Here is a 12,720-nt window from a genome sequence, read left to right as displayed (position 1 = left end):
ATATAAATTACTCATAATTTAAATATCATATTTAAATTAAAATAATAAAATAACACAATATACTTATTTTATCTAGACCCATAACTAGGGTGTTACAGTGTGAACTCGTAACAATCTAATAAATTAAGAAAGTAACTCTAACAAAGAGCTCACGTCAAACACGCCAAACATCTACACACAAAAGGGGCAACAAACTCCGCTCCAAAGACATTGAATTGATCGCAATCCAAACCTCTAAAACACTCAGACAAATAAGAACCTTTATGAAGGCATCGAACTCCGCCCGATATCTTAAGAGGTTGAAACTCTAAAGACAAAACATATCGAGGGATGTTTGTAAACTCAAATGAATGGAATAAACCCACCAAGCATCAAGATGTGCGATAAACTGAGCGAATGTTGAAGAAGGTGATTATATTTACTCAAATGTATGTAGTCTAATTAGGTTATCATGTACACTAATATTTTTGACCCTTTTATGAACATTTTGAAAGTGGTGAAATGGAGGTTCACATTTGAAACTTTTTATGTAGATATCAAGACGTCCAAGTCATGTTTAAATGATTATATTTTTATACTATCATATGTAGTATGTAACTTAATAAGATTGATTACTTTAATTTGAATAGATTAGGGTAACCATTTGAATAGATTATTCTAGTCTAACCATCTTAAATTAGTAAGGAGTAGTAAACTACTCAACTGATGTATACGTTGGAGCTCTCAGCAGTGGCCCAAAGGCCCAAACAAATCCGGCTCAAGACCCACAAACCCGACTCGTATTATGTAAAAAGGAAAAGAAATTTATAGGAAAGTAATAAAGGAAGAAAGAGAAACTCGCTGTCATCCATACCATACACGTGTCAAATAACGCGAGGCGGATGGAAAAGATATTTAATGAGGTAACAATTGAAATGATAGCTACATGTCGTCATAATGACTACGTCAGAAGTAACTATCACTTCACATTTAATAAAGACAAGAAGTTACGCTACATTTGAGTTCGACACCACGTGAAATGCTTGGACCTTATATCGAACATCGAACTGAGGGACTTAATAATTCGCATACTCGCATACTTCATAATTTTATATACACGCATCACATGTGACTTGCACATGCCTAACAAGACATCATCTATGGAATACTAAGCAAAAAGCATAAATTTCCCACCCCACGTAATATGCCACAAGCAGGATGTGTGCATCTAAGCGAATGCGCTAACATGACTAGCATTATCAGCGCTAAACTGCGGTCGCCAAAAAGCCAAACCAACGAATACAACGTACAAATTGTGAGTATGGTGTTAAACCTATAAAAGATACCTCGAGCAACAATGTACGACCAACATAAAGCATTGCAGTCTGCATGACGGCTTCGGAGACAACTGTCAGGTTGCGTTAGGACAACTTATACTTTTCCAGCTTTAACCGATCAAATAGTACGATGTGGGAAAAGCATGTTCCATTTTTCCAATTACGTGGCACTACAGGACACATGTTTTCGGCTATAAATAAAACATCAAACCCAATTATAATTAGGATCCTCACATACTAAAAGAAACACATATTCATATACTTAAAAATATTCTCAAAATCATCATACCTTCATCACACATTGAGTAACCCGCACTACCAGAATCTTGACAACTTCTTAGCTACTATTAGTGATTACAGGTAACGTTCCATGAACATAATACCTAACACCCTCTATGGGCCATCAATACCGACTAGACTGATGATGGTGGGTCTAAAAATATTGAATTATCGGATATGGGTATTTCAACCATACTACAAGTCCACAACCATTGCTACGGGCCGGGTAAATCAAGCTATCGAATCGAACCCGACCCGTTAAACTTAAACACAAACCACAACCCGATTCTAGCTCCGTTTCGTTCACTTCCAGCTTCAACTGCCGACGATCCAAAAATCTACTACCAAATCACCATCAAAATTTCATCAATCAAATATGTCAGGTCTACTAGCATGGGCGGCAGATGTAGTACGAACAGGTGGCGGTTCAACCAGCGATGATGATGAAGATGACTCCGATTTAATTCCGTTAATATTTAATCCTGATCAACAAAAATACGCTCGCGAGTTAAACATCAAAGTAGCGTCGTTGAAACGGTCCGTACAAGACTTACGTCAGCGAATACCACCGCCTGATATCTCGCAACGGCTTCCTGATCTACACGCACATTCGGTTGCTTCTAATGCTGCCCTAGCTCTTCAATTAAACTCTCATTCTTCTACTAAAGAACAGGTAAGTTAATGATCATATGTTGATTTCATAATTTGATTTGTTGATGCAGTTGCTTAGTTGTGAATTTATGCTTAATTTGTTACATTTAGAGTTGGAGTTTGAGTGAATCTACCTTGAATTTGATCTGAAGTAGCATCACTGTCATATTATTATATTATTATATAATAACTACTGTATAACTATAACTATTAGACTGTGATAATGTGACTATATGTTTGAGATGATCATATAACTGTATTACCATCTACAATAATTACATTCATTCATAGAATGAAGATCTACGATTTGGTGACTACTGACTAAAAACTGCTTAGATATTTTAGTAGCAGATACCGAATTCTATAATCTATTTCGTAAAGTAGACCGTTGATTTGACTAATTTAATATTGCTCGAATACTCGTGATACTTAATTAGACCAAATGTGTTAGTAGCAGATTTCATATTTTGAAATACGTACATTTTAAGTGGTTTATCGATTTAGTTTGAGTTTATTGTATGATGAAGTGAAGATAGCTTAGATCTGCATATATGTTGGGCATAATAAACACTTGAAAGCTTAAGTGTGACGATTATGGATGACATGTCATGGCAGGCACAACTGAGAGAAGTTACATTGCACGAAGAAAATGCTGCATTTGAGAAGGCTATATCAGAATGTGAGGGTAAGATACAAGAGAAGTTGCGAGAAGCTGATCAACTTCGCGTTAGGCTAGAGGTAAGAGCTTGATTTATTATGATTTTTATTTCTCCGTTTGTATATGTATATAACTTTACAATGGATGTAAAGTGGACGGAAGTTTTTTTAATACTGTAGTTTAAGCTATGTTAATGGCAAATTGTTTTCTAATAAAGGGGAGAGTTGTTGTGGGCGATTGGTGTTCCATTCAAATACAAATACAAATTAGTTTAAGAAGAGGAAGATAATGATTGCTTAGTTGCCCGCGTTATTAGAAGTAATGCGTGTATGCTATTACTTGTTCCTAGACAAAGATTACGAGCATGCCGTGAGAAATGAAAGGATAGTGTGGGGTTGTCTTCATCATGAAGCTGCTTTTAGTGATCTTATTCTTTGTTTATTCTGCCTCCACATAAGATCCTTAGTTGACCTTATTCAAAGCATGATAATCTTAATTCTTAATAGTTAATGGTTGGAAATGCGCATATATGCATTTTTCTTTGCAGGAAATGGATGCAACTCCAAGAGCTGAGATGGAAAGTGAACAGTCTGTATCAGATGCCAACGAATCTGGAGATGCAGCTGATTTTTCATCTAAATCAAAAGCTGATTCGACCGAACATTCGTCAGCCCAAGTTTCATCTTTGAAGGAGAGTTTGGAGATCAAGAAAAAGGAGCTGGTATGCTTACATTATTTCTACTCAAGCGTCTCTTATTTCAATGACCTTTATCTTTGGTCACTTCATTTTTGATTTCATGTAAATATTGCAAACTTCATGGTTACTGCAGGCTTCTATGGAAGAGATTGTTCAAAACTTAGAGAGACAGTGGTCTAAAGTTCAAGAAGATTTGCTTAAGCAGCCGACTCCAGGTATTTTGAATACAAATTTTCTATGTATTATCTTTGCTCTTCTGTATGTTTATACCTTCTGCAAGTCTGTCAAGAACAATAACAATAATCAAAATCAGTAAGTGGAAACTATTCATAGCATATGTATACATTAGTGAACCTTTAAATTAAGATTAATCAAATTATGCATACAACAACAACAAAACTCAATACCACATAAGTGGTGTATGGGGGAGGTGAGATGTAGACAATCCTTCCCCTATCTGAGAAAAAAGACAAGTCATTTCTCCGCCCATAGTGAAAACACTCTCAAAAGTAGAGAAAGTCATCCCTCTCTCTATTCGACGGATAGAGAGATTGCTTCCGAGTGGACCTCCGGCCAATAAGTAGGAATTTTTTTTTTAAAAATAAATTAAATTAACAAAATTGAGACGCCATGAAAATGGTAAAATCAAATTTCCATGGGTTTTAAATCCTGCCTGAAATTTACTTTAGGCTCCAAATTATGCATAAATATTCAATATCTTTATTATTAATAATGTTGCTTTGGCTTCTAGTCTCTTTTGCATATACTGGATTAGGACTATAGTTTGTAATATTCCTTAGCTCAAGGTATTGGAACAATAAACAACTAATGTACTAAGGTTCATATTAGATGATGATATGGATACATTGAACAATAATTTGAACGATTTCTGTATCTGAAAACCTAGACGGGGTTGTATAGCTGTTTGTAAGCTTTTGTGATTCTTGTCGCTTTCTCACTGATGTAAATTTAAGTACGTTATCACAATTTACAAAATATATAAAGCAAATATAACGTAGAATCGTAAAGATCTAGAGGGCATTCTCGTTTGTTATGTATTAGGCTGTTTTGGACCCCTTGTCCTTAGTTCATTTTCACGAGCACCTCTCAAAAAACACTAATAGAGACTGTAATCTGAGTCATGATAGACGTCTCTTACTAAACATTCAAGATACTAAAGTTACTTAAACATATAAGGAGAAGTCTATCAACAAGCATTTTAATTTTAATCACTATCAAATGATACACTAAGTATGCTAAACTAACTCGAGTTCTACTCAAGAAAAGACTGTTAATTGTGAGACCATATTCTATGAATTGTATGGCAGAACCTTTAAATATATTGACAATGATAGACGTAATCCCCACTTGCTTGAGCCTAGGGTATGTTTGGCAAAAATAGTTGTAGCTGCAAGCCGACACTCTAATTTGAAGCTGCACACTGTAACCTTATTTGTGTAAATGTGTGTGATAAATTAGTGTATCTTCTTTAACAGTGAAGTGTAAAATGAAAAAAGGACAAGATTATAAATGTAATGTCAAATATATTTGTCAAACTAAATTTTATTTTATAAGTAAATTTAGTTTATAACATATTATTCTCTAAATACTTTTCAGTATAATACATATACATATGTTTGTTACTGGAAAGGAAGAAGGGAATATCCATATATTTTGTTTGTCTATAACGCATACAATCTGGGAAGCTAATAACCATGAGTTAACAACAATCACATTCTTGACTCAAAATGTGATTTTTACTAAGGACAACATTGTAATAATTAGATTTGAAAGGCTTCTAGGATTTTGAATGATTTTCTTCAAAGTGTTTAAACCAAGGTAGCCCAAGTGGTTGGGGCCCTGAGATCCTTGCAAGAGGTCTCAGGTTCAATTCTTGGGGTGGCCAGGGAAGGGTTGGAAACAGCCAGGGAGTATTCCTGATGGGCTGCGTACACTAGAGTATGGGGTCGGATTACTCGCCCTTCTCGGGTAACCCGAACAGGGAAAACCTTACAACTTTTGTTTAAATTAGGAGCTGTTTGATCAAGGTAAAGCTTTAAGTATGTGTACCCACACATTTTTATAATCTTTTAAGAGATGGAGCTTAGTTTTCAAATAAGAATTCTTGCAGCTCTTAAGAGCTAGTAAAAGCTCCATGCGAAAGAAACCCTTAAAGTTTGTTTGGAGACGAGCTTCTACAAGCTTTAAGCTTTTAATCTTCAAAAATAACATAAAAAATAATTTAGCTCTGTTTGGTTGTATGAGTGGGAGCTTTTTTTTCACATTAAGCCTGATTTTCAAATGCTAGTTGATGAAGCATTCAATTTTCTGAAGAGATTTTAGTTGTCAAAATTACAATAGTGCCCTTCAAACCAAACAAAAACTTTATCGTCATGCCACCTGTAAATAGTCATCGCAGGCAGACATGTGTAGTTATGTACTACTTAATTTACTTATATTTGTTTGTTTTATTTGCAAATCATGCATTGACAAAAAAAGCGATAATCATGATATACCTATATTGAAAACTAGGTACTACTAGAAAGTTTATTTTATAAGGTCTAAGTAAGGATGCATTTGCTAAGTTAATTTATTATAACCCTTAAAAACATTAAACTACAAATTTGTTTACATTTACATTGTGTCAAATTCTACTAGTAAAAACAATTTTAGACAATTAAGAAAAAATATAATCCTAATCTTGAAAAAGATTATGATCTTTTTAATGCTTTATATATATGAAAAAATAATCTTATTATCTTACAATTAATTCATGTATTTATATAATGAATTGTAATTGTTAACTATCTTTGTCATATAGTTTTTCTATTTTTGTCCCTTTTTTTTTTTTTTTTTTTTTTTTTTTTTTTTTTTTTTTTTCTCATTTTACTTTCTCAGATACAACTATAGCTAGTTTTTCAAATATATGTATACGAATTAGGCTACAGCATCCAACTACTGGAGGGCTTATATCGCAGCGTATCTATGTGTTTACTTACGAGTTAACTATTTATCCCTACTGACAACGCGTTATTCACTCACCCCCTAAATCCATCATTTTCTTTTCAAGATTACCCTTGCAACCCATGAATGCCATGAGAAAATTTGTTCATTTTTGAAAAACTAGCCGAACGCAAAAAAGTTGACCATTTTATATGCATTTTATATGCCCGTGGTTGACTGTGGCATTGTTGATTTTCTCATCACCTCTCTTCTTTTCATTACCTTTTTTTTTTTTTTTTTTTTTTTTTTTTTCACAACCCTGCGGACTTGGTTTTCAGAAGATAGTTCTTAAAATAAGTTTTTATTTCATTTAAGATTGTTTGGCATTAAGAGACCTCCAGTCATTCGGGATCACTGGAACTAATTTAAATTTTATAGTAGCTGCGATCCTCATGTGTTGTCTTTTTGTTATGCTTACTGATGTCAAATCTCGAATTTTAACTCCTTTGTTGTGGGCTCATTGTTTTACTCAAATATATAATTTAATTGTCACAAGCAACCTCACATTAATAAATTATAATCAACCTAACACAAATAGGAAGCTATCATGGTTGTTAGTAGTATATATCTTCATGTGTTTATAATGAGAAATAAGACATGATGATTTACTAGATTGTGTGAATATAATTCATGATATTTTTGCAGCTCAGCGGGAGAAGATGTTGGATAAACAGCTTCACAGCCTAATGGAGCAATTAGCTGCAAAGCAGGTATCACACACGTATGACATGTGTGTTTTTTTCCCTTGTAATTATCGATAAAATTGTTAATAATTTGCTGTTCGATTTGATGCTAGGATCAAGCAGCAGGTCTGATGGGTGAAATTCGTTCAAAGGAAATGGAACTAGATAGGCTAAATGGACTATGGAGGAAAGTTGAAAACAGCACTGCGGACTCAAATGCTACCAGAAATAGGTTTGGAAGAAGCAACTCTGATAAAGGACACCTTTCGCCTGATTACATTGTCGATCCTCGCTACAAGCCCACAATTGTACGCACAGACGCCCTGCAGAGACAAATGCTTCTCAGGTCTGCTTTTGTGCTTTATATTCTTATTCTGCATATATTGGTATTTATCAAGATTTCATTTTGAAGATTCCCATTATGCATATACAAATACCAATGTAAATATGTTCACATATCTTGTTTTGAGGTTTCATTATCTTATTACGCCATTCAGGATGAGACTGGTGTTCCCTTATTTTTTAACCAAATATTTGTGTTCCGTTACATTTCCTTCTGTTTTTTCTTGCTTCATGAACAGTGTTTGTTGTAATAGTTGGGTTTAGATTATAGTGCTACACGAGATACACTTTCGTTTGTTTTTTGGTGGTCATAAAATTAGATTGCTCTGGTTAAATGCGAGTCTCCATCTGCACCCAAGCTATATTTAAGTAATAGTAGGATTAATATCTGAAATTTGTATTTTGGATATTTGTGGTTCCTACTTGTGTTCAGGCATGTTTCTTGTAACACCTTGATCACGCATAAGACCTGTGTAAGTGTATATGTCCTAATTTTGTTTTGACAACTATTTATCACATTAAAGACCTCACTCACCATCACTAACCAATATATAGTACTCTACTCCAATTAGTTGCAAACGTCTATGCGGATTACAGACATAAGATGTAGTCCATCAATCGTATTTACTAAATACCAGTAGCTTGTAATTAATAAATTACATGTTTGCGAATACCGGCTGGATAGTTTCAAAAATGAATTACATTGCAGCTGCATTCGATAAGTTGGATCATCGTGTTGCTCACATAAATATACCTAACCCATACACCATATTGACAGATACTATGAGTACTTAAGCTGCCCTTCAATAATATTTAATACCCATTTTTTGGCTCATTATACTAAAGGTAAAAGTCCCCATCAAGACACGAACTTAAAATGAACAAACAAAATGACATGATATCCAAAAGAATCTGATTTGCAGAAGATGACAGTCCGTTACAAAATGAATGTTTAACACAGTACTCAATACATACATGCTAACCAATAATTACTTGTCACATGCATAAAGTGCATGTGGTGTGTCTTTTTTTTTTTTTTTTTTTTTTTTTTTTTTTTTTTTTTAATGTTATAGATGGCAAAAGTGCCAGTTACTATTCTTTTACCAGGTGAGAAAAGCATCAAGATGCAATCTGTGATTTACTCTTGCAGACAAAGGTTGAATATATTTACTCTTGCAGACACAGGTTTGGTCTAGTAGGAGTTTTTTTCCTTCTCCTGATTATTTGAAACGCGCGAGTAACCTCGTTGAATATATCTCACATGTTAGCCATATTCCAGCTCATATATTTACTATTCACATATGAGCTATCAAACATCAAACAAATACATAATAATAAAGTGATATTTGTTATAAAAGTAATAATTGGATGATAATTTTATTATTATTATAGATATTGCATAGTATATTTTTTTTGAGTATAAATAGGTGTGTTGAATTAGAGTTTATTGTATGTATTTTTTTGGTTAACAAAAACACTCTCTCTCTCTCTAGATTCCAAATGCCACCAAACTCTCATTGTACATTTTTCTATAAATAAAAAATCAATTACTCATACCTTTTGTTCAACCTTTGTTTTCTCCGTTTTACAGTATCTCTATCTCTATATACCTTCTACAGTCAAGAACCACTAAAGGTAGTTATAAGCCTACTGAATTATAACACGTTATCAGCACGATTATCTCAACATTTATACTAAATATGGTTGGCTCTGCCACCTAACTAATATATGATCGGTTATACCACCTAAATGATATATGGTCGACACTGTCGCCTAATTTACATTTATGTTATCTAACATTTATTTATGTATACTAACATTTACATTTATGTTATCTAACATTTATTTATGTATACTAACATTTACAGTTATGTTCACTAACATTTATATTTATGTTATTTAAGTTATATATGGTCGGTTATACCACCTGAATTATATTTTCTGTAATCTAACTCTTATTAACTTCACTAACATTTATATTTATGTTATTTAAGTTATATATGGTCGGTTATACCACCTGAATTATATTTTCTGTAATCTAACTCTTATTAACTTCACTAACATTTATATTTATGTTAATAAGACCTCATGATTGTACGCAACACGTCATTTGACAACACGGTACTTTATGTACGCAACACGTCATTTGACAACACGGTACCATGGGTCGAGATTAATTCCGATCAATACGAATACGATGGGGTCTTTATATGTTATCTAACATTTATGATTACTTATGCAATTAATCATTATTTATTTCATGCATACTAATGTTTATTCTTAAATTTATAATCTTAAAAGTTAAAATAAAAAAAGTAGTTTGTATTTTTATTAAAAGTAAATCTTAAAAGTTAAAATAGAAAAGTAGTTTGTATTTTTATTAAAAGTAAATCTTAAAGGTTAAAATAAGAAAAATATATTATAATAATATATATTATAACTTAATATATATTATAATAATATCATTAATAATATAATATAATATGAACCTATATTCTCTTATGATTTTATTATTTGTAATCATACCATTATTCCTTTGTTTACTACTTATGAATCTAAACTAATTCTAATTGCATGTTGTTATTTATCTACGAAAAAAAAAATATTATGATTATGATTATGATTATGATTTATGTTGTTCATCTTTCTGAAAATAGAAAATGTCAAACTTATCAAAGCTTGAGTTTGATGCCTTAGACGTATCGGGAACAAACTACACATCATGGGTTATGGACGTAGAAATAAATCTTGGATCATTGGGTATTCTAGAAACTTTAAAAGAAAATAATACTTGTTCCGATCAAGATAAATTAAAATCAATTGCTTTTATTCGCAAACATATTGATACCACCTTAAAACATATGTTTCTCACTATCAAAGATCCACATGTTTTATGGGAAAGTATCAAGAGTAGATTCGATAATCAAAAGGAAATATTACTTCCAGCTGCGAGGGAAGAATGGAGAAATCTAAGGTTCCAAGATTTCAAAAAGGTAAGTGAATACAGCTCGGCCATGTTCAAGATCCGTTCAAAGCTTCAATTCTGTGGTCAAGAAATAAGTGATGCTGATATGATGGAGAAAACTTTCTCCACAATGCATTCTGCAAATATAACTGTGCAAGAAAATTTAAGATTGCAGAATTATAAAACTTTTTCCAAACTTCAAACTTATCTCTTAGTTGCAGAAGTTAATAAAGAATTACTGATGAAAAATCAAGAATCTCGTCCTACCGGTGCGCTAGCATTTCCTGAAGCTAATGCTATTAACAATAATAATAATAATAATAATAATAAAAGAAGAAATGCACATGGTCGAGGGCGTGGAAGAGGTTGTAGCCATATTGGCCAAAACCATCATCATGGAAATTACCATAACAATAATAAAAATCATAACTATGTTCGAAATCACCCTTATGGTAATGGTCGTGGTGGTGGTCGTGGTCGTGGTGGTCGTGGTGGTCGTGGACAAAGAAATAATAATCCACAAAATTATAAAATCCAAACACCATACAATCCCACAAATCACAATGTTGAAGAAGGCTCTTCAAAGAATGTTGAAGATTCTTGTTACCGATGTGGTAAAATTGGCCACTGGTCTAAAAACTGCCGAACAAATCAGCATTCTGTTAATCGGTATCAAGAATCCCTAAAGGGAAAGGGAAAAGAAGCAAATCTTGTGGATGACCTTGATACAAAAATCACTGAGCCAACTTGTGACTACTTTAATGAATAAATTTCTAATATCTATATATATATATATATATAGATATCCTATTATATGTTCTCGTTAAATAAATGGTTGTAGATTTTCAATCTACACCATATCTAGTTTACTACATATTTCCTTATTATGTGCTACCGTTTGTAACATGTTTTGAATGTAATATATTGATGAATTATATACTCATTATTTGTTTCTCATATTTTTTTTTGAAGTTCATGATGTATACTGCTGGAGTAAAAAATCAGTCAAATGGTGGAGATATTTGTATTGCAGACAGTGGTGCCACTCACACCATACTCAAATCTAAAAAATATTTCACAGACTTGAAAGCAACGGAAGGAACTATACATACTATATCAGGTCCTGTGGACTTAATAAAAGGAATGGGAAAGGCAAAATTCATGTTACCAAATGGTACGAATTTTCTGATAAATAATGCCTTATTTTCTCCCATGTCAAAGAGAAATTTGTTAAGTTTCTCTGACATATACCAAAATGGATATGATTATCAGTCAGTGACAACCGAAAATGAAAAATATTTAAGTATCACTGATAAGAATCGTGTAATTGAAAAACTACCAAGACTTCATTCTGGTTTACATTATACACATATAAATGTACCTGAAGTAAATGTGGTAGTTAAAGAAAAATTATGTGATCCTGTAATGATCAGTTTGTGGCATGAGAGATTAAGTCACCCAGGATCAACAATGATGAAAAGAATAATACAAAATACACATGGACATCCATTGGCGGATCAAAGGATCCCTCATGATGCACTTATCCCATGTACATCATGCTCACTTGGAAAGTTGATAATAAGACCATCACCTCTTAAGGTTGAAAAAGAATCACCAATGTTTCTTGAAAGAATTCAAGGTGATATATGTGGACCAATTCATCCACCATGTGGACCATTTAGATATTTTATGGTTCTAATAGACGCATCTAGTAGATGGTCTCATGTTTGTCTATTATCAAGTCGAAATATGGCATTTGCAAAATTTCTTGCTCAAATTATTAAATTGAGAGCACATTTCCCTGATTATACTATTAAAAGGGTGAGACTAGATAATGCCGGTGAGTTTACGTCTCAAGCATTTAATAACTTTTGCATGTCTATTGGGATTATTGTTGAACATCCCGTTGCCCATGTGCATACACAAAATGGTTTAGCTGAATCAATAATTAAACGATTGCAGCTAATAGCTAGACCATTGATAATGCGAACAAAACTCCCAGTATCTGTATGGGGCCATGCAATTTTGCATGCTGCATCATTGATTCGCATTAGACCAAGCGCAAGTCATACATATTGTCCTTTGCAACTTGCTTTTGGTCATCAGCCAAATATTTTCCACCTTAG

General features: G+C 33.0%; 1 protein-coding gene across 1 annotated transcript; it reads left to right on the top strand.

Moving 5' to 3' along the window:
• The first annotated feature begins 1,891 nt into the window (after positions 1-1,891).
• On the top strand, positions 1,892-7,926 carry LOC139867269 (uncharacterized). Its single transcript, XM_071855611.1, has 6 exons — positions 1,892-2,268; positions 2,862-2,984; positions 3,452-3,625; positions 3,735-3,816; positions 7,250-7,314; positions 7,401-7,926. The coding sequence occupies exons 1-6, from the start codon at positions 1,972-1,974 to the stop codon at positions 7,695-7,697; spliced, it is 1,038 nt and encodes a 345-aa protein (XP_071711712.1). The 5' UTR covers positions 1,892-1,971; the 3' UTR covers positions 7,698-7,926.
• Positions 7,927-12,720: the final 4,794 nt, after the last annotated feature.

Source organism: Rutidosis leptorrhynchoides, chromosome 9 (genome assembly GCF_046630445.1).
Source record: "Rutidosis leptorrhynchoides isolate AG116_Rl617_1_P2 chromosome 9, CSIRO_AGI_Rlap_v1, whole genome shotgun sequence".
Lineage (NCBI taxonomy): Eukaryota > Viridiplantae > Streptophyta > Magnoliopsida > Asterales > Asteraceae > Rutidosis > Rutidosis leptorrhynchoides.
Note: the sequence above shows the minus strand (reverse complement) of the source record. Positions and strands in the feature narration are given on the sequence as shown.